The sequence below is a fragment of the Mesocricetus auratus genome, unplaced genomic scaffold (assembly GCF_017639785.1).
Source record: "Mesocricetus auratus isolate SY011 unplaced genomic scaffold, BCM_Maur_2.0 Super-Scaffold_2245, whole genome shotgun sequence".
NCBI lineage: Eukaryota > Metazoa > Chordata > Mammalia > Rodentia > Cricetidae > Mesocricetus > Mesocricetus auratus.
In genome coordinates, this window is record NW_024429180.1 from 21240207 (window position 1) to 21264715 (window position 24509).

The 24509-nt window shown below is 41.3% G+C and overlaps 1 protein-coding gene across 5 annotated transcripts in view; it reads right to left on the reverse strand.

The window, feature by feature from the left end:
• Window positions 1–24509, reverse strand: part of Lmo7 (LIM domain 7) — a 203882-nt gene that overhangs the window by 22496 nt on the left and 156877 nt on the right. For 3 of the 5 annotated variants that reach the window (XM_040751388.1, XM_040751438.1, XM_040751457.1), the window contains 7 exons: window positions 23801–24082; window positions 21555–22274; window positions 20618–20647; window positions 13036–13153; window positions 10946–11088; window positions 8881–9514; window positions 7802–8104 (listed from right to left, as the gene is read on the reverse strand). In XM_040751388.1, the coding sequence (XP_040607322.1) occupies window positions 7802–8104; window positions 8881–9514; window positions 10946–11088; window positions 13036–13153; window positions 20618–20647; window positions 21555–22274; window positions 23801–24082 (2230 nt within the window). Of the gene's footprint in view, window positions 1–7801; window positions 8105–8880; window positions 9515–10945; window positions 11089–13035; window positions 13154–20617; window positions 20648–21554; window positions 22275–23077; window positions 23279–23800; window positions 24083–24509 lie in introns of all 5 variants that reach the window. The other 2 variants (XM_040751294.1, XM_040751333.1) reach the window with 1 other exon arrangement.

A 24509-nucleotide genomic window follows, 5' to 3' on the forward strand; every position in this document is an offset into this window, starting at 1 on the left:
ACACACACACACACTGGTTTTTCAAGACATGGTTTGTCTGTGTAACAGTTCTAGCTGTCCAGAAACACTCTTTGTAGACTAAGCTAGCCTCAGACTGACAGAGATGCACTTGCCTCTGCCTCCCCAGTGCTGGGGTTAGAGCGTACCACCATGCCTGGCTTTCAAACAACCTTCTTAATGTATGCCTTATTTTGATAGACAATAGCTATACACCATTACATGCATTTATCAAATTACTCTTTTCGTTCTTAGCTTTTTAATCATAAAGAATTTAGACTATCCTATTTAAAAAAATCCTTCCAAAGTTACTTTACCTTCCAGGCCACAAACTGCTAATCCTAATTTGGCAGTTAAATTCAAACTTAGGGCCAACTGGACTAGTAATAGCTTTTTCCCTGTGTTTTCGAACCATAAAGTAAATTTAAGATTCAAGTGACAATAAAATTCCTATAATGTGCAAGAATTACAAGGAAGAGAAGAAAGGCAAAGATACAAGTCGGTGCTAAGCTTTATGAACACATGGAAAAACAGTAACACGGTTCAATTATTCACTGTGCAGCATGCATTTATTGTGCATGGACTCTGTGTAAGACATGGTATTCAGCATTTTAGAAAAGAAAGATAAACGAGGCTTTATCCTTTTTTCCTAATCATTGTAAGTCTTCCAAGGTGGATATGAGGGGCTTCAAAAGCAAGAAAAGGTGCAGCTAATAATTAAGTTTCCAATAGGAAGTCTTTTGAAAAACAGTATAAATAGAGGTATCCAGATGTCGTCATGATGTGTGTTATTAATGAGCCTACTGAGTGTCAATTTGAAGGGTAAAGAAATCTTGACTGAGAATAGAGAAAGCTACTAGTTGGTTCTACTCTTAGTTTAACTCTTGATGAATAACTATTATTTTCTCTTTTCTGGCATGGACAACTGAAACTACTTGGGTAGTTCATTTCTTAGTCATCAAAAATGTAGCTTTCCCTTGATAATTTAAGCACAAACCACCACACACTTAAATTAAAGGGGACTCAGTGAAAGGATTGGTCATCTTTGCCACACTCTCATACATACAAAGACCTGACTTAAAGCCCATGGAAGTACGGAATCTATGGTTCTACAAAGACAGAAAGACAAATGATGAGGTAGGTAATCAAACCACTAATTAGGGTTTTTTTAGTTGAAAAAAATAAGAGATAGTGTTTTAAGAAATACTCTAAAACTACATTTTAAAAATGTCCTTCTGGAGACGGCAATTGAGCATTATCCTTTTCTTCCAAATAAAAGATGACGGACAATGAGTTTCAACCATGGAGGGAAGAGCTTCATAATTACAGTAAACCAGAAGAACTGTCCCCAGAAGGCTATTCTTGAAAATGAAGACATCTCTGAACTAAGTAAAAGAACAGATACTCACCTCTCTGAACCTGCTAACGGGGAAGATGGCTTTGCAATGGCTCCATGCTGGCAGACTGTCCTGTCCATCCTTACGACAATACATAGACAGAAAGGAGCACGGCATGGAAAATTACAGGTGAACCTCTGTCCATGTCTAAGTCACCTCATGCATGGCATTGGAGGACTTTTCTCTCTGACATTGACTTTCAAGTGTTTCATGGTTGAAGAGGCCCTGCTTTCATATATTATGTAAACTGCATCCTCCCCAAACATATAATCACGTATGTGTACATGATACACATGCATACACACAATAATGAAGTGCATGATGGTGGCTGAAAGCTGAGAGTTGCATGTCGCAGGCTCCCGGTTAAATCACTTCTTCCTTGTGGAGTTCTTTACGGCATTCCTATGAAGTGTTGGGTTTCTGTACTACTGAGTTATGGCCAAGACATCTTACATGCAAACATAACTATAATTGTAGTCATACATGAACATTTCAGGCAGGATCTCTAATTTTTAACTTTCTCTACAAAATTTCAGCCAAATGAGTATTTCAGGCAAAGGATCTGAGCTACAGAAGGTAATTAGGGAATTACTTTTTGGAACTAGATGGAACAAAAAATAAACTATCTAGGGAAAGCTAAATTTTGATGAGTAAGAAATGAACTACCCAAGTAGTTTCAGTTGTCCATGCCAGAAGAGAGAAAATAATAATTATCTACCAACAATTCAGCACTTAAGCTAAAAGTAATTTCACTCACTGAAAGAAAAATCGCCCCACTCACTGCCAGACTAAAGAGCCAGAAGGGGACTCTGGTTGTCTAAAGACAGACAAGGCATGACCTGGTATCACAAGAGTATGAATTATTTCTCCTAGAGTTGATGAATTAAGATTTCCAGTGCCACCACAGATGGGATTTGATGAAAGTCAGAGTCAATCTTACACACTAACAAAACTGTTCCCTTCCAATGTTTCCAACTAGACAAATGTGTTGACTTATGGAAAGCCTTCTCATGTGATAAAAAGTGACACTAGAAGCAGGTTTGGGTGACACAACCCAGAATAACAGAGAAAATAATCTTTAAATTTCTGTCCATGTAGTTCCTTAATGCATTTCAGGGTGTCCTTGGGATGAGAATAGAAGGAAATGACCTTTGAGTGAAAGCTCTGCCCTGATACTGGAGCCATCTTCCCTCACCAAAAATACACCTAAAGCTTTCTTACCCCTCGGTAGGTTTTCTACTACCCACTGCTGCCAGCTTATACAAGCCTCCCAAGCTTCTCTTCTGTCTGCAAAACCCAACCAAAGTGTGTACATCCTACCAGGCACTGCCAATGCTTATCCAAACTGAGGAACGTTCTTCTAATGTTCCCGCTACCCATTATCCTGCTGTACTTTGCCCATTCCCCCCAGGCTCTCTACTCACATCTTGGTTTTGTCAATGTGTCCGTCCTTTTCTATTTCATCTTGTAGTTTCCCAGTCATTCCAACCTTTCTGACTATATGCCTTCCTAAGCAACCCGCACTCATCAACATACCCTCAACTACTAGGTCCAACAGTTCCACGATTAAAACAACTTCCTCCCTGACACACTCTGCTTCCTCCCGGCTCTTCACGTCTTGGTTGCGTGCATCACTACCCAACTGGCTGTGAGACTTAGAAACGCCTCCCTCTGCTGTCTTCCCCTGTTGCCCTACACACACTTTTAATGATGTGTTCTCAGGTCCACAGACTATGACCTTGAAGGAACCCAACGTCTCTATCCTTCTACAAGTCCCTGTCATAGTTCAGAGGTATATTTGACTTCTCTCCTCTTATCACCTGTTTGTCTCTTGTCTCTTCATCCCTCCTTCCTCACAGCTGCCAGAACTCTAAGTATAGAACATGCTGATTACACCACACCCCACATTTACATTGCCAGTAGCTCCCCAGTGCCTGCTTGGAAGAATTCAAATCCTATATTTCTGAAATAAGTTCAGCTCAGGTGACTTTCTATAAATATATGCCACCTTTCCTCAGGATGATTTTAAGAATAATTTCATTTCCAGGCATGGAGATGATATCTGTAATCCCAATTCCTGGGAGGCCAAGGTAAAAGAATTGAGAGTTGAGGCCAGTTTGTGATAACTTTATCAATATAGGTCAGAAGATACTTTGATATCTATTGGTTATAAAATTAAAATTCTAAAAACACAGTGATGTTAAAAATAAGTCAGCAGTGACTGAGGCTGAGATATTTCAGTGGGAGAGAGGGTGCTTGCTGTTGTAGGGGACCCAAGTTCGGTTCCCAGCACCCATATCAGGTATCTTATAACCACCTGTAACTCAGCTCTGGTGGATCCAACACCCTCTTCTGGCCTCTGTGGACATGTGCACACATGTGGCATGCACACACAAACAGATGGACAGACAGAGACAAACAGACATACAGACACACACACACACAATTTTTAAGTCAATATAATTATATAAGGCAATGCACAACTTTGAGCATGCCATATTGGAGGAGGAAGAATTGATCATGATTAGTGGTTAGGATATGAGAAAATGGAGTGAGGGCTATGTATTTCACCAGCCTGGGGAAAATCACATAACTTTTAATTATGTCACCAGTAATACTGGAGACAATAGCACCAACTTTCAAGGTTACTGAGAAGATTAAAGGAAACATTCAAAAGGTGCCAATGCCCATGGCTAATGCTCCACACCTACTTTCTTTGTTTCCCATAGGAAACAGCATTAAGCATGATGTACATGCTGATTAAGCAGTTTCCAGACGAATTAAATAAAATCACATTTTAACTTGCATAGACTTAGTTTTCAAGCCAAGAGGACACAGTCACATTTGGGTCCTGTGGTAACAGGGGAAAGATGGTCTTGCTTCCCAACTTCACAGTAAGCTGGTTCTCATCAGAGGTGTAGCATGAAAGGAGTGGAATTAAACTAGAATAAGGAACAGCCCTGCTATTTAAAGGGGTTCTCTGTCAGCACTGGGGGGATTGAACTTAGAACCGCATAGTAGGCAAATGTTCTATGACTAAGCTATGTCCAGTTCGTGAACAGAATCAAAACCATGTAAAAAGCTTCCTCCATTCAAATATGCTCCTATTCACCTTCTGTGAATTGCTTTAAAAGGCTGGGGCACACATTTTTGTGGTGTCTGCAACAAGGCTGCTCTGAATAGACAGAAAACAGAAACTTGCAAGTAAAACAATCATGGAGGGGAAATTTTGGAAGCCATATCTGCAAGGCAAGACAGTTGAGGGGTGAAGAAGGACCCTCAGTGAAATCTCTTTCCCTTCCCTTTGATCCCCCAGCAACCTGGATTGACCAGGGAGGCAGGAAAAATGGTAAAAATCCCCAAGAGAAGAGAGAGGGGAAGGTAGGCAATGGGAGACCACCAGTTCAGCAATGGAAGAAACAGGACATTGCATGGGCAGAGGTGGATACAGTCATGCTGAGTTCTTTCTTTCACTGTAGCTTTCCTGCTTTATGACATAAACCATGCTGTTAGCACAGTTCTGTGATGGACTTGTACCCATCCCTCTGCCTTCATACTTCCTTCCTTAAAATACTGCTATGTAACATCACAGAGCTTGCCTTCAAAAAACACCCCTCAACTCATAATCTCCCTCACTCTAGAACCAAAAAGAATTTGAAACTGCCTCCTAGATCAAGTTCATACTTTAGGCTAGGAAACAAGGCCTTGAATGTAGTTCAAGCCAGCACTGATTTAGGGCAAGTCCGCATTACTTGACAACTGTATGTTGGCTGAAAAGTACAAAGAATATCTATGAAGGAGGAAGACATGGATATTTGCAACAAGGAAGAAGCTGGTGAGTGAAACTTTCAATACTCGATTCAATTCTAACCAGGAGGACAAACTATGTGGATCATGAAAGAAGTGGTTTTGCCTGACTTTAAAGGACTTGAAAGGTTTTACACCGAGAGATAAAGAGTGAACATCTTCAAATGGAATAGTAATGATAACTATTCTTTGGAAGCTCAGGTACCCTTGATATTGTAAAAGGTAGGCAATGCTGGGTAAAAATTTCTGAGTTTGGATCCTAGCTCCACCACCCTGGATGGTTTTGGAAAAGTAATGAGACCATCTACACTTTCAATTATTTGTGTGTAAGAATAATGATGATGGTATGACATCCTAGGGCTGTGGTAAGGGTTTACTCATACAGTACCCTGTGAAGTTTGTCTAGCCCATGCCCTCATTGAACATCAGGTCATACTGAGGTAAGACAAAGAGAGTCATGAGGAACATAAGTACTCCACAGAGCATCCTGAACTTCATTCAAAGAACCAGGAGCATCAGGAGACTCTAGAAAACACAGAAATTACTGAGCCCTGTGTAGAACAAACACCTGAGGCTACTCCTAACCATTTACATTGACAGAAAAATGACCTGGGTTACAATACTGGCCATAAGGGATGAAAGGGGGTAACAATCTGGGTGATCCTAAAGGCAGAAATGCAAGGCAAAGGCATGGGGGAACAAAGAGAAAGATTGAAAGAGCATCCTTTTGTAAAGCAAGAAAGCATCTAAATGTTCGTAACTTTGTGTTCTATGACTATTTAGAGTTACAGAGCTTGAGCAGGAATTTGAAAGAGTGAGATATAGGACCCTGTATAATATCTCACTCATCAGCTGTTATGCATTCACAGCCTCGCTGTAGTAAGTCAGTTCCATAAACTACTGTTCTGGCAGAATAGAAATGGATAGTCCAAACACAAACAGGCAGTCACCACGTGAAATACAACTGTGCTCAAGAATTCCACTAGCTCCAATGATTAAACGAAGCCAAATCTTCCCTGGTAGAATGACACTTCAAACTTGATGGAAACAGCATAAATCTACTATGATGAAACCTGAAACAAGGCCAGGCTAATTTGGACTTCTGGAAATTGCCAGAGTGTAGGACACACCCACGCTGCACACATGGCCTCTTTTTCTTAATCCATGGATGCAGTTTGCCAGATACCACGAAGGAGATCACATAGTCTAGCGGGCAGCACATTCATCAAGCTGTTTTGTTGAGTTTGCTCTTTGAAAGAGGGAAGGCAACATACAAATCCACAGAATAGAAGACACCTTGCCTCTGCTTTTATTATCCACCTGTGGATACCTTACATTCCCCAATATAGTACGAAGGACTGCTCTCATCCACTGAGACCTATAATGCTGACCATTTCTAATTCTTAGAAAATACATCAATAATTTATAACTGGTGATTTCTATAAGTTGAAAAAATGTAAATATGTATAGGAAAAACTCTTCTAAAACAAAGAAACAACAAGAACTAGAAAACACCACTACCAAATAGATACAAAACTTAAAGTTACCTAAGTACTAACACTGGTTATTTCTAAATGATATATTTCTCAAGGAATTTTTTTCTTGTGTTTCTCATATTTCTCAGGTACAAAGTAAGTGTCTTATAGCCTGGAAAGGAGGGTTGATTTTTTTTTAATTTTTCTTACAATAATTAAAAAATAATAAAAGTAAACATGTTATACCAAACTATTTCACATAAATCTATTTTATCCACATATTCAAGAGACATATCTTACCTTTTGCGTTGGAAAACAATTATGCACCAGTAAGACAACAGGGAATAGACCAAGTCAAAGACCAAAAGTGCCTCCATGAAAAGGGGCTTATACACTAGCAAGTAGCTTAACCAGAGGGCTGTTGGCTTTTCGTTATTGTAAAGAAGCTTTGTTAGTTTGACAAAGACTTTCAGTGGCTTTTACATGCCGGCTGAAAGAAAGCATGTCACCTAATAATTCTCTTGAAAGCCATCTGCTAGGGTTCTAAACAGGAAAAATGACAAACACTCCCATTCATTTTTCATCTGCTGGCATATTTTATTTGGAGTCCAAATGTTCAGAATCACAGTTGTCAAACTGTAAGTATGCCTCATTGTTCCCACTGAGAGACAAGGAATGACAGCAAACGTGGCCATTCTCAAGTCCAAATTGGGATGAAAAGCCACAAGACGATTAAGAGGTAACAAAGTGTTGTGTCCCTAGAGACAAGCACCCAGCAATGGGACAATTCCCCTCTGCAGCTGGCTAATTTCCATGGAGAAGGGCTTTTGCTTACTCACACATACATTAGATCTGCAGCAGGAACTAGAGCTGTGGAATAATAAAAACTACAGGCAAACTTTCCAGGAGGCTGGTGTACCAAGTCTCCAGATACACAGCTCATCAAGGATATCTGAGATCTACAAACTAAGAGGTGGAAATACCTACTTCCTCCACAAGCTGTTAAAAACAGACCAGTAATATAAATAGCGGGCTGTACTGTAAAGCTAGGGGCTAGAACAATGGATGCCAGATTGAAATCGTTAAGTATCTGAGCCAGATGACTAAGAACCCCGCTAAACTCACCTGGGACCTTGAAACCTCCCTCGGTGGTAAGCTTCTCCCTTCTCCAGAGTCAGACACTGAATCCAGGCCAGACATCGAAGAGAGTGTGGCTTTTGAAGTGGCTGCCTGGTCCTGGGAGAGGGAAGAAAGGGGTGTTGGGGAGGACATGCTTGCCACATCTTCTCTTGTGGTGGCCTCCCTTTGACTGGATGAGCCCAGGACAAACTGCGTGGAGTCAAGCTTTGGGGCAGCGGCTTTGACCAGAGTCTGTGTAGATCTCTTGACAACTTCAATATCTCCATTGTATTTCCAGCTGTCATCCATCTAGAGAGGAAACATCATTTTCAACCCAATATTCTGCCAACCTGAGTTTCAGTTTTTAAAACAGACTTATTAATATTTGAAAGCCACTAAAGCAGCATGTTAATGGTGCCTGCTATACAACTTTAATTTTATGTTGTCAAATAGGTCTAAATTTTCCTTACTAGGATGGTAAGGGATTTCCTGACAGATTTAGGTAGGCTTCCTTCAGCTCAAAGCACTGATTTCTAAGCAATAATTCTCATCTATAGGTCAAAATCTTAAGATCTTAAGGATTAAGGTGGACAGAACTAGCAGAAGCATAAACGTTAAATATTCAGACCACATTTTCATTTACATAACTCAGTCTAACATGTCCCACATGGGCTGAATCCCATTAAACATACAAGGTTGAAATACTCAAGTGTCAGGTTCTAAGGCAGAAAGGAAGGAAAAAAGACCTCACAACTACAACCCTGAGAACATTTAAGGTGAGGCTTAAAAACCTGCCGTATCATAGTTTTAAAATAAGAGCCGACTGCTGGCAATTTCATAATGTTTGACCTAAAAGTTCAGAGGAGATACAGGCAAAAATATGGCAAGAAAAAATAAATAAATGTTCTGTCTTCCGTAAAGTCTACCACCCCTGTTTTTATTGGATCTAAATTGTCATGGGAGTTATTCGTATATGTCATCTGCATTTTACACACCCAGTATCTTCCCAGCCCCCAGCTTCTACTCAAGTTCCCCCCAACTCATTACTCTCGGGAACTGACTGAATGAACCTGGGGCTTTTTTACCGTGTAGGATCTGGGCAGTGAGGAGATTCCCCTTGACTGCGTGCCAAAAGGTCTTGCTGTGACCACAGATGTTAACCTGGCTGTATCGGATCTCTGGTAACTTCTAGGGAGAGAAGCTGAAATCCGAGTCGACTCTCCTCTTGTGCTCAGCGACTGCTGGAAAGACAGCGAGACTGGGCGCTGTGCTACCGAAGATAAAGACACCTGCTGCGGTTCTGTAGCAGACCAGGGGGCCTGGTGCTGCGGTCCCCCAGTAGCCAAGGGGGCCTGGTGTGGTTCCGCAGCAGCCAAGGGGGCCTGGTGTGGTTCTCCAGTAGCCAAGGGGGTCTGGTGTGGTTCCTCAGTAGCCAAGGGGGCCTGGTGTGGTTCCGCAGTAGCCAAAGGGACTGGCGGCTGCTCTTCAGGAATATGAGGAGGAAGCTGACCCTCAGCTGCTACACTGTCTGGACTGTTTGCAAAAGTTGTGCAATCTTCCTTGGGCGTCTCGGTGGGATAAACTGTTGCCTTGTCTTCCAGTGTCTCGCTCCTGTAGCTGGTTTCTGACAAAGTCACTGTAGAAGGGAGCAGCACGTCATCGTCCAGGGCGTCATCGGAGGAATACATCCTCCTTGTAGAATTCTGACTTCGAGATTCCCTTAGCAAAGAAAAATGCGCCATTACACGGAATTATGCATTTGACCCCAGATGGGGTAAAGACAATAACTAATAATGTAAGTGGTTACTCACTCAACACAATAATCAGCACAATACGAACATGATTATGCGTCATTTTTAAGCATCCACTAAGATACTGACCTGACCTTTTATTAAAGAAGCTCTCAAATGGATATTTTTAATCATAAAATACTTTAACAATCAGCCGGGCGGTGGTGGCACACGCCTTGAATCCCAGCACTCGGGAGGCAGAGGCAGGCGGATCTCTGTGAGTTCGAGACCAAGCCTGGTCTACCGAGCGAGTTCCAGGACAGGCTCCAAAACAATACAGAGAAAACCTGTCTCCAAGAACTAAAAAAAAAAAAAAAAAAAATACTTTAACAACAAAATAAGGGAGTTCTACCATGGGATTTTTTGCAGGTTTTTAGACACAAATTTACATCTTCCAAAATCAACATGCTTTAAATGACTGGCCACCAATAACAAATCTGCCTAATTTTGCTATATAAAATTTATAACGAATTGGTAAAAATAATAGCACAAAAGACTCGGGTTTTTATAGAGAGCCAGTCAGTTCATGGAGCTTGACAGATTCCCCATGGGCAATTATGATAGATTCAAGGTTATTATCATACTTACAGAGCTGGTGAGACGGCTCTATCTTGCAGTTAGTGGGGAGCCCTACCTCCCTGGCTAACTCTGTATTTAAGTGAATGAAACTCTTTATCTTGCAGTTAGTGGGGAGCCCTACCTCCCTGGCTAACTCTGTATTTAAGTGAATGAAACTCTTGAGCACTGGCATTTGGGACACAAAAGAGCTTTGTTTAATTTCACCTGCCAGCATACTTCCTTTGTGACATTATTTTTAAAGCATATTTGCTTTTTCTCTGATCTATCTATCTGCTCCAGGTCCACACAGTTAAAGTACTCACAAGAAAGTTTTAATTTCACTTTTATCCTGCTATTTCAACTCAAAGAATAAACCCCCACATCCACACTTACATAGACTTCCCTTAAATACAATTTATTCTCTACCACTAAAATTTAACAAGGATCTCTTACAGTCCATAAAATTCATTTAAAAGTAAAAGTTGATTTCATTTCACTACCCTATGCTTAAACTCACTTTAAGAGTGAGAAAAACCAGTGGGTTTTTTTAAATATCAAATACAGCTAATAACCCCTCCTACAGAAGAGTGTACAGTGTAAGACAAAGAAAGAATACTGCTCACCAATGCTAAGCACTAGTTTCCTTCGTCAACCCAGATCACTAGTTCAGCAATATTGTTTTAATGCTTCAGAAAAAAAGCCCTGGCTGCTTCGGTACATACATGTTTACAGTTTAAAACTGGTGGCCACATATCCCACCCTGTGCAGGGCCTCCAAACACGAGGGGCGTCCAGGCCTTTACCTGTCCTGCAGCATTTCCCTAAATGTCTTGGAGCTCCGGTCAGACTTCTCCAGGGCCTGCTTTTCAATCTCTTCCCTCTCCTCCTTCTTCTTCTGCAGATCTGAAGTGTAACTCTTCCGCCTACTTTTCCATTTTGCAAGGTCCTGACAAGAAATCACATCAGCCCGGTCATACCTGAATGTCTACACACCCTTTCCTTGCAGCGGGTGAGCGCATGCTGCAATATCCTGTTACCAAGCTGAAAGCACTCGCTCTCCCACTTGTGCCAAGGTGGCCTAATTTTGCTTTTTATAGCCTGTGTTTCTGTACCAAGCCTTTATCTCATGTGCCTGCCAGAAAACCCTGACCTAATAATAAGATAAATCCCACTTTTGTTATCCAAGAAATCATCATATCAATGTCCATTTCTCAAAGAATGCTAAACGCTTGCAATTAGGCACTAGATAAGATTAATCAGGAAATACCTCAAACTCAATTTCATTAAAGCTCCAAACCCCTGATTCACATGCTTACTATGATGAGAGGGACAGAAATGTCCCAGGGACGGTTCAGTTCAAGTAAATGGTCTATCTTATTAATATCTAGTTCAATCCCCAGAAACACACAAGCCCAAGACGTTCTTCCCCTCAACAACATAGACCATGTATAAAGGTCATTGTCTAGTGGAGTAGGTCTACTGAGAAGAATAAGGGTCCTAGAAGAAAAAGTGAGTTCTACCTACAGAAGGGGCAATCACAAACCACACTGGACTTCCCACAATTTCACAGAACATAGTCCTCCTGGGAGAGAACAGTGGCCATCATGTAGGTTCAAGCCTATACTTGCTTCCTAGAAACATGTTCTACATCAGCCTGGACAATCTTATCTAATGCAGGTATCCCTAGCTTGCATAAGCCAATTGGGACACCTGAATGCTACAAATATTTCTCTATTTCCAAATCAGAGAAAATACCATACTAAGAATTCCAGGAGAAATCGCAATCCAAAGGGAAATATACTGAAGGTCTCAGAACAAACCAGACCTCACCCCCAGGGCTTGGAAAGCAAGTGTGGCTACCAAACTTCAGGGACAAATAGGGCCAGCCCTGCTTTCCAAACTACCTGAAACCAATGTGAGCTAGTTTCCCAAAAAGAAATAAAGTGACTCAACTATTCGTCTGCTCTCACCTAACGGGCATCCTACCTTGATAACTATTTTCTTATCAAAAGAACTCATTGTGTGTTTTAGCAAAATAATACTTAATTCTTTACTGGTTTGCAGGGATTGGGGTTGCAGTTAGAGCATTACACACATGAGGCAAGTGTCCTAACACAGAGCCACATGCTGAGCCCTGCATGCTGTTTCTTGATCATTAATCAAGTTTCATCAAGAGGACACTAAAGTTTAGCAATGTAGTCATCTTTGGACATTGAGGTTGACTTTCTCCAGTGCTTTTGTCCATATTGTCTCCAACTCTCTTACCATGAAGCTGTGCCCCAACATCTTTGGGCTTGGGAGTGTGATTTGTCTATTACATTCCTACAGCTTACAATAATTACTATATTCAACTAAAAAAGCTCATACTTTCTTCTTTAAGATTCAAGATAAAGGGCAAGTCTATGTCCACATAACCACTTGCATATGCCAGCTCTCTTAAAACAGTTGCTTTTGAATCATAAGCAGATACTGACTTCAACCAAAATAATATTGACTTGTAGTCATCCCCATTTCCAAATGACTTTGAGAACTCTTCATCTCTCTCTACTAATGCCAAGATCTGAGCTAGATCCTGTTCCTCTTCAATCTCAATCTTGATCAATGCTGTTTTGCTAGCAGAGGCATAGTTAGTAGTCATACTCCACTCTCCCAAGTAAGCAAGTTTACTAACCTGCTAGGTGGAACCTCCCACACTTTGAGGTCTCTTAGAAGATAAGCATACTTCTACATTTTTACAATGGTCTTTAAGGCATACAACAGTACTTTGGGCCCATTTTCTATAGTACTGAATGCTAAAATACCAAGGAAAATTGTCACTCAAGTCCATTAGCATCCTTAAGAGGATCAAGAAGTGCCCCATGCTCCCACTTCCTCCCGGTTGTAGAATACTCACATCCTGCCATTTCTGATCTTGTTCTTTCAGTTGGGATTTCATTTTCTGCATCTCCTCGTACCGCACCTGTCGCAGGTTCTGAATGTCCTCTGCGCTGACATCACTCATGGACTTGCTCCTGTCACAAAAATATCTGCAATCACCAAGGTTCTCGAAGCTAGCCTCAGGGGTCACATGAAGACTGGGCTTCTATCTAGAAATTCCACCTAAATATCTACTGCCCTACCCAGATGCTTTGGCGATAGTGTCCCTGAAATAGCACAGCACAGATAAATGGTGTTTTTCCAAAGCACAGAAACCAGAGCCTGGCTTTTAACTCAGGTGTGAGATGCTTTTTTTTCTCCACAAAATGGTCAAGGTAACCTTGAAGAGTTCTAAAAATAATAATGCGGTGCTTGTATTTAGAGAGGTCAACTCTAAGAGTATCTTGTGGGGGAGGGAGAACATCTGTCACTAACATCACCTATCTGAATTTGTCTATGTTCCCTTAAAGATAACCTAGTAAAGTTTGGCTGTTTTTGCTAGGTAGGCACTTGCTAAATAATTTAGTGACTACCTGATATTTTCTCCTCAAGTTCAACACCATGAAAAGAGGCTGTGTCTTCATAATGATTCTCTAAGATCTACTGTACCACTGTACAACTGGACCAACTCTCAGAAGTCCAGGGTAGCTTCCCACAGCCTGTCAAGAACCACCTCGGATACCCTTCTCCTTCCTTAAGGTGCTGTTCACAGCCTAACTTGTAGCCCCTGTCCATGGACATGTGCAATCAGGAAATAAAGCCAGGATGGGGGGGTTCAAAACTTTTCTTCCCCATCACTGTTACATATTTCAAAGGCCACTGTGAAAACTATCATCCTCTAATAGGCTTCAAACTCTCAAAGGGAGTAAGTTGCTCTCTGGCAGTAAAGAGACTTGTTCACTTAAATTAGTGACTGAGTTGGGATATAACTACTTCACGCAAGCAGACAGCATGGATGAGAAAGGCCTCCCAGACAGGCTGGGGTCAGAATCAGCACAGAGAGCAGTAAGACAATGAAAGAGGCAGTCTTAGATGAAGCAATCTTTCCTATTGTACATTAACCATATTTTACATTATATTAGCATATCCTTGGGCACCTAAGTTTTTCATCCTCTCCAGTTTTGCCATCACATTTTTCTTCATCGCTCTTGGTTGGTTCAGGAGTGTAATTCTAACTACCACGCAAATGACTTTGGAGGCTCCAGTCTAGGCCGTGGCCTGCTTTGACTAGTTTCCAATTGCTTGTGAATAGGCATTTATTCTTGAGTATACCCCTAGGTACCTCAACTGTAAAGGGACCTGCTGAAATGCTATCTGGGAAGGATTTTTTTTAAGCTGCTCCTCGCTAAACATGATGTTATTGTTGGTGTAGCCAATCTCAATGCTGCCTTTCCTCTGTGGTGGTTAATGGTGGTAGCTGCCCTCAGTCATCTGCATTTGAAACCCAAGAACCACTGTTCACTTTTGTCCCACTGCCAATTAGTCTTGTTTAATGCCACTTTCTTTCCATGCCGATTGCCATCAGTCTAGATCAAGGCACAGGCAGCCCTCCTCTGGATTTCCAAAAGAGCTGCTTAAATTATCATCAGAGAAGGCTTTCCTCAAATGCTCCCTTCCAACTCAAGGGCCCTTTGCCGGTGCCTCTCTTGCTTTTTAAAATACCACTCAGAATCATGGCTAGACTCACTCCACTGTTTCCTGCTCACCATCTGTCTTCAATTCAGTGAAGATCAGCTCCATCCTTCCACGGTTGAAGCCAAGAAGCTTCAAGTCACTCAGTTCCTCTCTTTCTCTCACAACACTTATTCATCCGGAATTCCTCTGCTCTCTGTTTCTAGAATCTAACCATTTCTCACCTCTAGCTCACCATTATACTGATCTACACCATCAAATCCACTTGGAGAATCCCAACCATCTCCCTGCTCCCACCATCCAGCTCAACATGCTCAATGGAGCAGTTAGAGGGACTTTTCTAAGTCTCAGCTAGGTCAAGGCACATGTGACTGTTGACTTGAGCTTCTTCCTGTCAAAGTTCTAAGTAGACTCTTCAAAGACCTGCATGGTCTGACATCACCTGGTCCCTTCCTGCCTCTCCACACTCATTTCTAACACTGTGTCCTGGTCTCACTCTCCTCCTACTAAGTGGCTGTCTTGCACATGCTCACAACTCTCGCTTCTTACCCTGGTATTCAACCTGCCATAATACTTTTCTTCCAGATAGAAAGACGTGTGACTTATCTTCACTCCCAATCATTGACTTAAATGTTATCCAGTGTTTCCTTCTCTTTCCATCCTTCAAGAGCCTACAAATGTCTCTCTGGGATGATCCCACCCCACCTGTCTCTTTCTTGAGCATTTATTGGCATCTAGGACATTCTTACTTCCCTATTACCTGCTGAGTCCTGTAAGATTATTGGGAATTACATCTAATTGTTTGCTGCTATATCACTAGGCTTAAAGCAAAGACTGGCACATAGTGAGTACTCCTTAAACACATCCAATCAGTGATCTAATAGTGTCCTACCACATGTGAAAAGTGACACACCCCTTCCCTCATCTGCTCTAGTACTTCAGTTATAGCAATTTTGATGATACTAATTCTTGGCTCCATCTTACATCACATGCATAAACATACCCATACCACCTTTCTCACAAGTCGTATGCTGTTTGGAAAGAAAACATTAGCATAGTTTACCATGCATTCAGACACAACTCACTCAGTATCTGTGCTAAGAATGAGGTTAGCTAGAGCATAGTTAATCAAACATGGAAAATCTGAATTGACTCTGTGGGAAACCATAAGTGCTCTCCAATGTTTCGTAGCATTATAAAGACTTAGTAGGGAATCAATTACATACAGAATTATGACTATAAAAGTATATGAACTTTCACATGTATAATATACATCTCACTAGGTGTGACTACACAATTAGATGGTGTGAATTTGAGAATATAAGCTCTCTGAAGTCATGCCAACGAGGAAAGAGGCTTCTTGAGTTCAAACAAAAATATTCAGTAAGAAATGAGAAGGAAATGTGCAGGTCCAAGGCAGGAGGGGAGGTTGGACATACAACATATGAAGCTGCATAAAAGGTAAAAGAAAAATAGGACACTAATTCATACTCCACTAATCTCTTTGTGGGAATAAAGCTGAATCACTTGTCCTAGTCTGGAACCTTCCCTGGCTTCTCTTCCTCCTGGGCTGGGAAGAGTTACTGCTCACTTTCTCATACAGTGTGCCAGTCCAAGGTAGGGCTGCCTCTCTCCCCCTAGTGTCTGAGTGCTGAGCTAAGCCTAGCAGCCCAGAGGCACGCAGCATGAACAAAAGTGAGTTAGTTGAACATGGGCTAGAGAAGAAAAGTCCTTTTATAAGCAAGGATGTGAGCAGTTTGTTCCTGGGGTGTGTAAATTACCCCCATTAAAGCAGGAGCACAGGCCACAGTTGTCTGCATAGACTCCAGGAAGAGACAAGAAGTGAGGGTCCCAGACCCTGCTGCAGTATAAGCTTTCACCCACTGAAAATCCATCAGCTCCCTTCTCAGAGATCCTCACCCAGAAGTTATGATAACTAGGTAAGGCTGTGCTGGCACACTTCCTAAAAATCTGGTGCTATATGCTAATTCTTATTAAGGCAGACGTGACTGCATGGAACCTCATAGATACTAACTCTATAAACTGCTTTCAAGTTCGAAAGGTCGCCCCAAACTACATAGATAAAATCTAGACTGTCTAGAGCACAAAGATGATGAAGTCTTGCTTTCTTTATCAGCATTAACCATAAGACATTAAAGTCCCAGGAGTTCCTTGAGTGGCAACAGCACTGCCAAGCTGTCCCCGTGAGTTGCCTCATGAGGCCGGCTGAGCGCTCCAGTCCGGTTCTACTGCTTGAGAGCCTCCACCCTTGGGAAAGCTGCAATCTCTGTCTACGGAATGCAGATAACACAGGCCTGTCTGCCGCACAGAGCGGAGATAAGCACCTAAGAAAGCATCCAGGCAACTGTGAGGGCATGCCCAGCATGGACAATTCACAGGTGAGTCACGCCGTCCATCCTTTTAGAGCTGCCTGCCACCGTTGGTTCTAGTTCCTTATTTTGAAGCTCTAGTTTACAACTGCATTGTACTTACACCCTGAAAATGCAGGTGTAACAAGCATCTTGCCTTTCCAATTGATTTAATAGGATTGGGGGAAGAACAGGAAGAAGTTTGTGAAGGCATCGCTTATAAATCACTAGGTATAATTTCCGTGTACTCCTCTGATTGCCTATGGTGCTCCTGATACCTTCAGCTGGAATTAAGGAGTGTTATCCTAAAGTCCAGCTTCAGGAAACTTATAGATGTCTATGGTAGTGGACTTTCCTAACACTGCAACCCTTTAATACAGTTCCTCATGTTTTGTAAAATTTTCTTTTTTGTTGTTGTTGCAAAATTATTTTCGTTGCTACTTCATAACTGTAATGTTGCTACTGTTTTGAACTGTAAATAATATCTGTATTTCCCAAAGGTCTTAGGTGACCACTGTGACACAGAGAAACCTTGTCTCGTAAAAAAACGAAAAAAAAAAAAAAGAAAATGACATTCCATCCCAAAGGAGTCAAAATCCACAGTTCAGAACCACTGACCTATAAGGAAGAGTTCAAGGAGTCAATATAAGGCACTTTTTCCTAAATATAAATTTACTCACAGCCTTGAGTGGCAAATAGAAATTTAAAAGCAATAAGTTAAGGATCTCTGCCTTTGAAAACAATATAAATATGCTAATTTATCTAACTGTAGGATTTTGTGAACAATAACCAGTGTTAAAACCTGTGTGAGACATTTTGAAATTACCATCAAGTAGAAGAGAACATAAGAAGGAATTTTCATTTATAGATTTATCTGCTTATTTGGGTTTCTCAACACCAACACTAGTAACACTTCAGTCAGAAAATCATTTGCTGTAGAGGGTTATCCTGGGCTATTTGGGGTACTTTAGGACATACACAGAGCACTAAATGTAGACAGTACACACACTTGGCTATAATATGAAAAGTATTATAGATAGAACTAGATGCCACCTGGAGTGGAAAAGGAAGTCTGCAGAGCAACTTGTCTCCCCTCCCTCTCTGCCTGCCTTGATGACATGTCCTGGTACTCCTACAAAATCATTTGGTCAAGTTCTATGAGAAAAATAGAGCTGTCTTCATTGTCTTTGACTGCCAATTCACATGTAATTGGTATTTATCTCCTTGTGATACTGATAGTAGACCCAGTGGTTATTACATTACCAGGTTGTTTACACATATTCCTGCAAATTTTGTCAGTGCCAAGATTATACCAAGACATGACCAGATCCCAAACTTCACAGAACCACACAAATGGCAATTCATGCAACACAAAGACACATGAGAATTGGCAGCCACACAGATAGCATCTTAGTAGACATAATGTGCTACATGCCAACTAAAGCTTTAGTAAAACGCTTATATAGCATGCACAAGCTCCAAAAACACATAAAAATGCAAGATGGGACTTAGCAGGTAAAGAATCAAGATAAAATACTACACATATCTCTTCAGGTTGGTCTTTCCCACAAAGACAGCATTCACCTGATGGGCAGTTAGTTTTTCATCACAAGGTATCAAACAGTACTGCTTTTCTACTATATTATTTTAGGAGAAAGTTCACTCAGCATAAATGTGAAATGAGTTGTACATTAAACTATAAGTAATTCAATTTCAATGTATATTTTAATCTCATTGTAAAATCAATGGAAGGAAATCACTGGTAACTATAAAATGTAGGAGAAAAGGGGTCAAAATAAACCTACAATTGCTCCTAATCACAACTGCGTTTTCTAAGACATATTAAATCCCATTATCTGACAAGTCTGTATTATTCATTAGTCTCAATTATCTTGCTTTATTTGTGTAGTTACCTTAGCACTAGTGTGCATTTGGATTTTTAAAATAGCCTTTTAAAGCAAACACTATGTTATCCAAATAACCAAACTACTACTTGGAATTGTCTAGTGGTAGCATTTGCTGCTGACTGTTATAGATCAGAAAAATTCCACAGCATCTGGAGTTGAAAATTTGAGTTTTTTTATTGGTGTTTGTGGTTAGGGTGGGTCCAGAGTATTGGGGAATGAGCTTAGAGCCACAGGCAAACTAGGCATGAATTCAACTATTAAGCCCACACTCTTGGGAAGGGTAATTCAACTCATATAACAACCCTACACTAAGGAAAACGGGTAGGGTTCAAGTCAGACTGGAAGTTATGTGTTTACATGCCCCAAGAACTTAGACTCTTGGTACTTGTATGTGCTTATACTTCAAAGTCAAATGTGACTACGAATGAAAATTCCTCAAGAAAGTTTATCAGATTGCTTGAAGCCTCAAAAAGATTTTTAATTAAGTTGAAACAGTTTTCCTATGACAAATTGATGAACAGATACTGAAGTGTTATGCCAAAGACTGGCTTCTTCACCCTTGCAGATGAGACCCACAAGGCTGTGGACACACGTGAGGAAGGGGCAATGTGCCCTCACAGGCCACACTGGGCGGAGTAACTGTAATGATTGACCATTCCTTAGCCACATCTTTCATATCTAGAGGTGTTATAATGAATTTTGTCATAATCGGTAGCTTCTAATACTTCTAAACTTCTGAACTAATTAAAAACTATTAAAATTAGAGGTTCTGAGAGAATTGATAAACCATGATAAAGGGAAGATACTCAAAAAAATGGGTATCCTTCAACTGTCTTCCTCCTCCTCCTCCAAAACTGTATTACCAATACATTTCACTGTTACAGAAAACCTGCTAGTGCTGCATTAAGAATGAATGACTTAATTTAAAATCATCTAGAACTAGAAAAATTTGAGAAAGTCAGTTTTATGTGACAGTTCTGTTTACCCAATGAATATTAAATACTAACAGACAAAACCTGAGAATTAATTTAAATATAGCTCTTGTAAAAACAATGGAAACTACAAGATTACTTTTTATAATTTGGAAGTCTAGTTTGCTCTTTGTAGGCAGCTGTGTTACCACTATCTTTCTACCCTAATTGAGAATCTTAATAGTTCCCCAAACTATAGGCCATCCCCACTAACAAAGCTCCTCGACAGCTAAGTACGTGAAGTTTGTAAGTTACATGAGTTCCGGCATTAAGTGAGCAGGTATGACTTTCCTATCACAGACTTCCTAAACCGCAGTTTGTGGGGGAGATCTTCAACAACTAGAAACCAGAAGCCTAGTGTGTTTTAGGAGTCAAATACCAAAATGGGCGTACTTTTAGGCTCTTGTTACTTTCAATCATTAAATGAAAAGAAAAAAGAAAGAGGGATGGAGTCAAAATTTAATAAAATAAAAACGGTTCATGCATTGCATTGGGCATTGAAATATAAAAATATTGCAATGAGGCTGCAATGTTGCAAAATGTTAATAGAAAAGTAAATAAAAATCTCATGCAGTGCACATAGCACCCATTTAGTAACATGCCAGGACATAGGTGCAGTAAGTTACAGAAGAGACAAACAAATATGCAGATTTATTTTTAATGTGAACTATAAAACTTACCCATTCTCACCATAAATCTTTTGAAAGAGTCTAAGAAATCAAAAGACCAAAGATTAAAAAAGGTCACTCTCTCCAGCTGTGTTAGTTTCTAAGCATTCAACATCTTTAACTTGAGTATAACTGGGAATGGGCGAATCTGAACAAGCTGGTCCTTAGTCAATTCTTTATATCTCAGGATTTAGTCTCCAAGAATGCAGGTAAAATAATAAAAGCATTTTCATAATTTATTCTGAGTCAACAAATTCGTAAGACAAGCCCTTTCCTTGCCAGGAACAAAGGTAGATTTGGAGTCACTCATTGTATTTAGCCTCTTCAAATTTGTCCATCCCCAACTTACAGTGAACGGAACGGCTATCAGAAAGTTGCATGGCTCATGTCACCAAAACGGTCACAACTACATAGTTTGACAGACTCATGCATTTTAATGGTGCTTGCACTGAACATTATAAATAAAAATGCAGAAATTGATAGTCCAAGAAATCTAGATCAACAACAAAAATCAAGTTAAATAAAATCTGCAATGACATATTTTAGGAAAATACTTAGCTCAATAAAAGACACCGCAAAATGTGATAAACACATAAAACCAAACCACAACTAGACCGCTACAGAAATGCTGGACACGAGGAGAAAAACCTACAGACACAATTAGAAAACATTTCTATCCAATTTCACATTGGACTATAGAGATGGCAACTTCCAAGCCAGAGGCAAGCTCTGTATATACCTTCTCAAATCATCGTAAGACGTGTAAACATGGAACTGCACTTCTTCCATGAAATGACTAAAAGTTCCTCAAAGCCAAATAATGTTTTACAGGATGCTTCAAAACGGCACACAGCATGCAGAGCTGAGTAAATGGATGAGGCTTTTTTTTTCATAAGGAAATTTACACAAGACCATCACAAGCCAAATCCTTGCAGAAACACACTCTGACCTCTCAACCATCAGCCGCTTCCTGTGCCTAAGTCTGCTGGCCTCCCGGATGGCCTCCCATTTCTGCAGGTCAGCCTCGCTGCAGGGGCCAGGCTTGAAGCCGACCGGAGGCACCGCAGTCCCCAGCTGCCAAGACTGGATCTTGCGAGTCAACATGTCATCTCTCTTCTGTCGATAGGCGGGAACTAAGACTCTACAGCTACTGCTTTTCTCTTGGGGTGGGCGTGTCCTTTCCAGCGCACAGAGAAATTTCGCTTGGATTTCTGGGGGTAGGGTCCAGGGTTCAGGGAAAGGGACCGGCTGGTATCTATCGGGGGCCCCAGACAAGGGCACTTCTTTCTTCTGTGCTGGGATCCGACGAACAATCATGTCATCCTTTTCTAAATCTGGAAGCACAAGTTCACCTTCCCGACACTGCAAAATTATATCTCGTTCAACAGCGTCGTCTGGCTCGGAGAACCTTGGAAAGTCTTCGAAGGCTCGAAGAACACACGGATTTGCGTGGAAAGCCCCAGTTTTTCTGACAAAGAAATCGTCATTTTCTAAGTCAGGATCCAGGGCTGGCAGCTCAAGGTCATCTGCTCTATACCCTGGTGTGTGAGAGAGATTTTTTCTGCGAGTTATGAGCCTTGGGCCAGAGGTGGGATCGATTTTGACATTTGTTTCCGAAGACAAGATATCATCAGAGTATGTCTGGAGGGCCTGAAGCAATAAAAACTGACTGAAGCCCAGAAAAGAAAAAGGAAGGGAGAATCGTATTAAGAACGAGGAGAACGGTAGTTAGGCAGCAGGCACTTATCAGGGGCAAATTATTAGGAGCCACAGGAGGGACAAGACAAATACTCAGTGCTATCTCTGTGACTTCCTGGGTGCCATCTAAAGAAACAATAGCAGGTTATACTCCCCGGGAACTGTGAACACTCTCGGATACACGGGGTGGAGCTACAATTCCCATCAAGTGTACCTCCCTGGCACGGGCATGGGCACCATTCCTTGTACCGACTTCCTAATTCTATTCTCCATCGCGGCCTCATCGCCTCCCTGGAGAAGGCTGCATGATCTTAGTGCCGAGTTGGCTATCATACACCTTGCACTATAATGCACTTCATGGTAAGTAGAAATAACGAAGTGCTCTAGAATCTTATAAGAGCTCCTGAGGTTTGGTTTGGATTCTCTGGACTTGCCCTTCCTTGTATCTGTCTAAAAGGGTTTCCTTTCTCCACTCACAACAGTAAACTTAAGTCATATTTTAAAAAGCATTTTGGGGATGGATTTTCAAAAGACTCTGTGCATATAAATATTAACCGCCTTGCACATTATTGTATTAATAGCATGTTGATTCCTATAAGACTTCGTGCCAACACTCTCATGCAGATGGCAGTATATTACACACTGTGGCTTTATCCTGTGCCGTTAAGTTTCCTTGAGTCAGTATTCAGGGCCCGGGTTAATGTAGCAGCATCAGCAGCCAAACAAGATGTCTAAGGTCAGTCACAAGCAGGTAGCTCATACAGGCAGGTGCACCTGGATTCCTCCAAAGCACCGCTGGTCCTCCTGGCTGCGTGGGTGTCCCGTGACCTCATGGCATGCTTGGCGGCTAGGTCCAGCAAGAGTGAAGGTCTTTGGTAGCTGCTGGCTAACCTATGATCTGCCTTTCCTAGTCTACTAAAAATGGTGGCGCTTCTGAGAGAGCCCAAGTCCTCATCCTCAGAGTCAGAATTCCTTCTGCCACGCCGTGATGTGGAGAAAAGGGGGAAAAAAGAGAAGTGGACAGAGAAATGGAGACCAATATGAGTTCTGAAATCCATGCCAAGTTAGATATAAAAGGGGTCTTCTTAATGTCTAGAACCTGAAGGATTTTTTTATTCTGCTGCAGTCATCGCTGTCGTATTTCAATAATAAAAATACAGTTCACAGGCAGCTTATTAGGAAAAGATTAAAAATGACCCCCTTTTTTTTTGCTTTTTTTTTTTTTTTTTTTTTTTGCTTTCAGAGACAGGGTCTTATTTTGAAGCCTAGGCTTCTTTCTTTGGAGCTTTTAATCCTCCTGCCTCAGCCTCTAGAGTGCTAGGTATTTACCCCATGTTAAATTTAAACAAGTTTGTTTTAATTATTGAAGTTCTACAGATGTTAGAGGATAAATAAACCTTTTTCAATCCCTAGCTGGAAAAAAAAACAAGACACAGACTATAGCAGACCGGGGCAGAGAACACACACTGGAGACCGAGAGCATGCACATGGACAAACCTGAATCCCTGAAATTCCTTATACCATGGCTTATAAGTCTCTCTCTTTGTTTTTTTCCAGTTCATATCTTCTACAGTCCAGCATTTGGGAAGAAACTGGTCAAAAGAACCCCCTGGGCTTGGCATGACTGGACTCAACTTTCGCACATAGAGATCATCCTTCACCAGGTGGGGTATGCGCGTTATCTTTTCTTCCTCCTCTTCCAAATAACAAGAGGAGGTGGAAGTTTCTTGGACTGTGTGCCAGCGCTCCATCTTGGGACCCCAAATCCTTCTCTGGTTACTGTTCAAAATATCCAACCACGTTAGGATACCGTGTGAGCAGTTGGTGGCACAGAACCCAAAGGGCATGCATCCCACCTCACAATGTTTGAACCCCTGTGAAGGAAGCAAATTAGCTCCCAGTCTCAACACCATAGCTCCTAGGACCAAATCGAGATTATTACGTCAGCACCTCACTTTGTAGTTGGAGAAAAGCTAGATACGTAAGACTGTGTTAAGGGAAAGACAAATTCCAAACAGACTGAGTGTTCCTTTCTCAGTTCAGTCAGTATCATGCTAGATCCCAGACCCTGGGACAAATGTATTTCTGACCTTGTCAACGTGTGCATTCTAGAGGCTAACGTATCAGGAGAAAATGCTTGAAGACAAGAGTTGAAAGCAGTAGTATGAGGGCTGAAACACTCAGGTCTCCTTTCCACATGGGATCT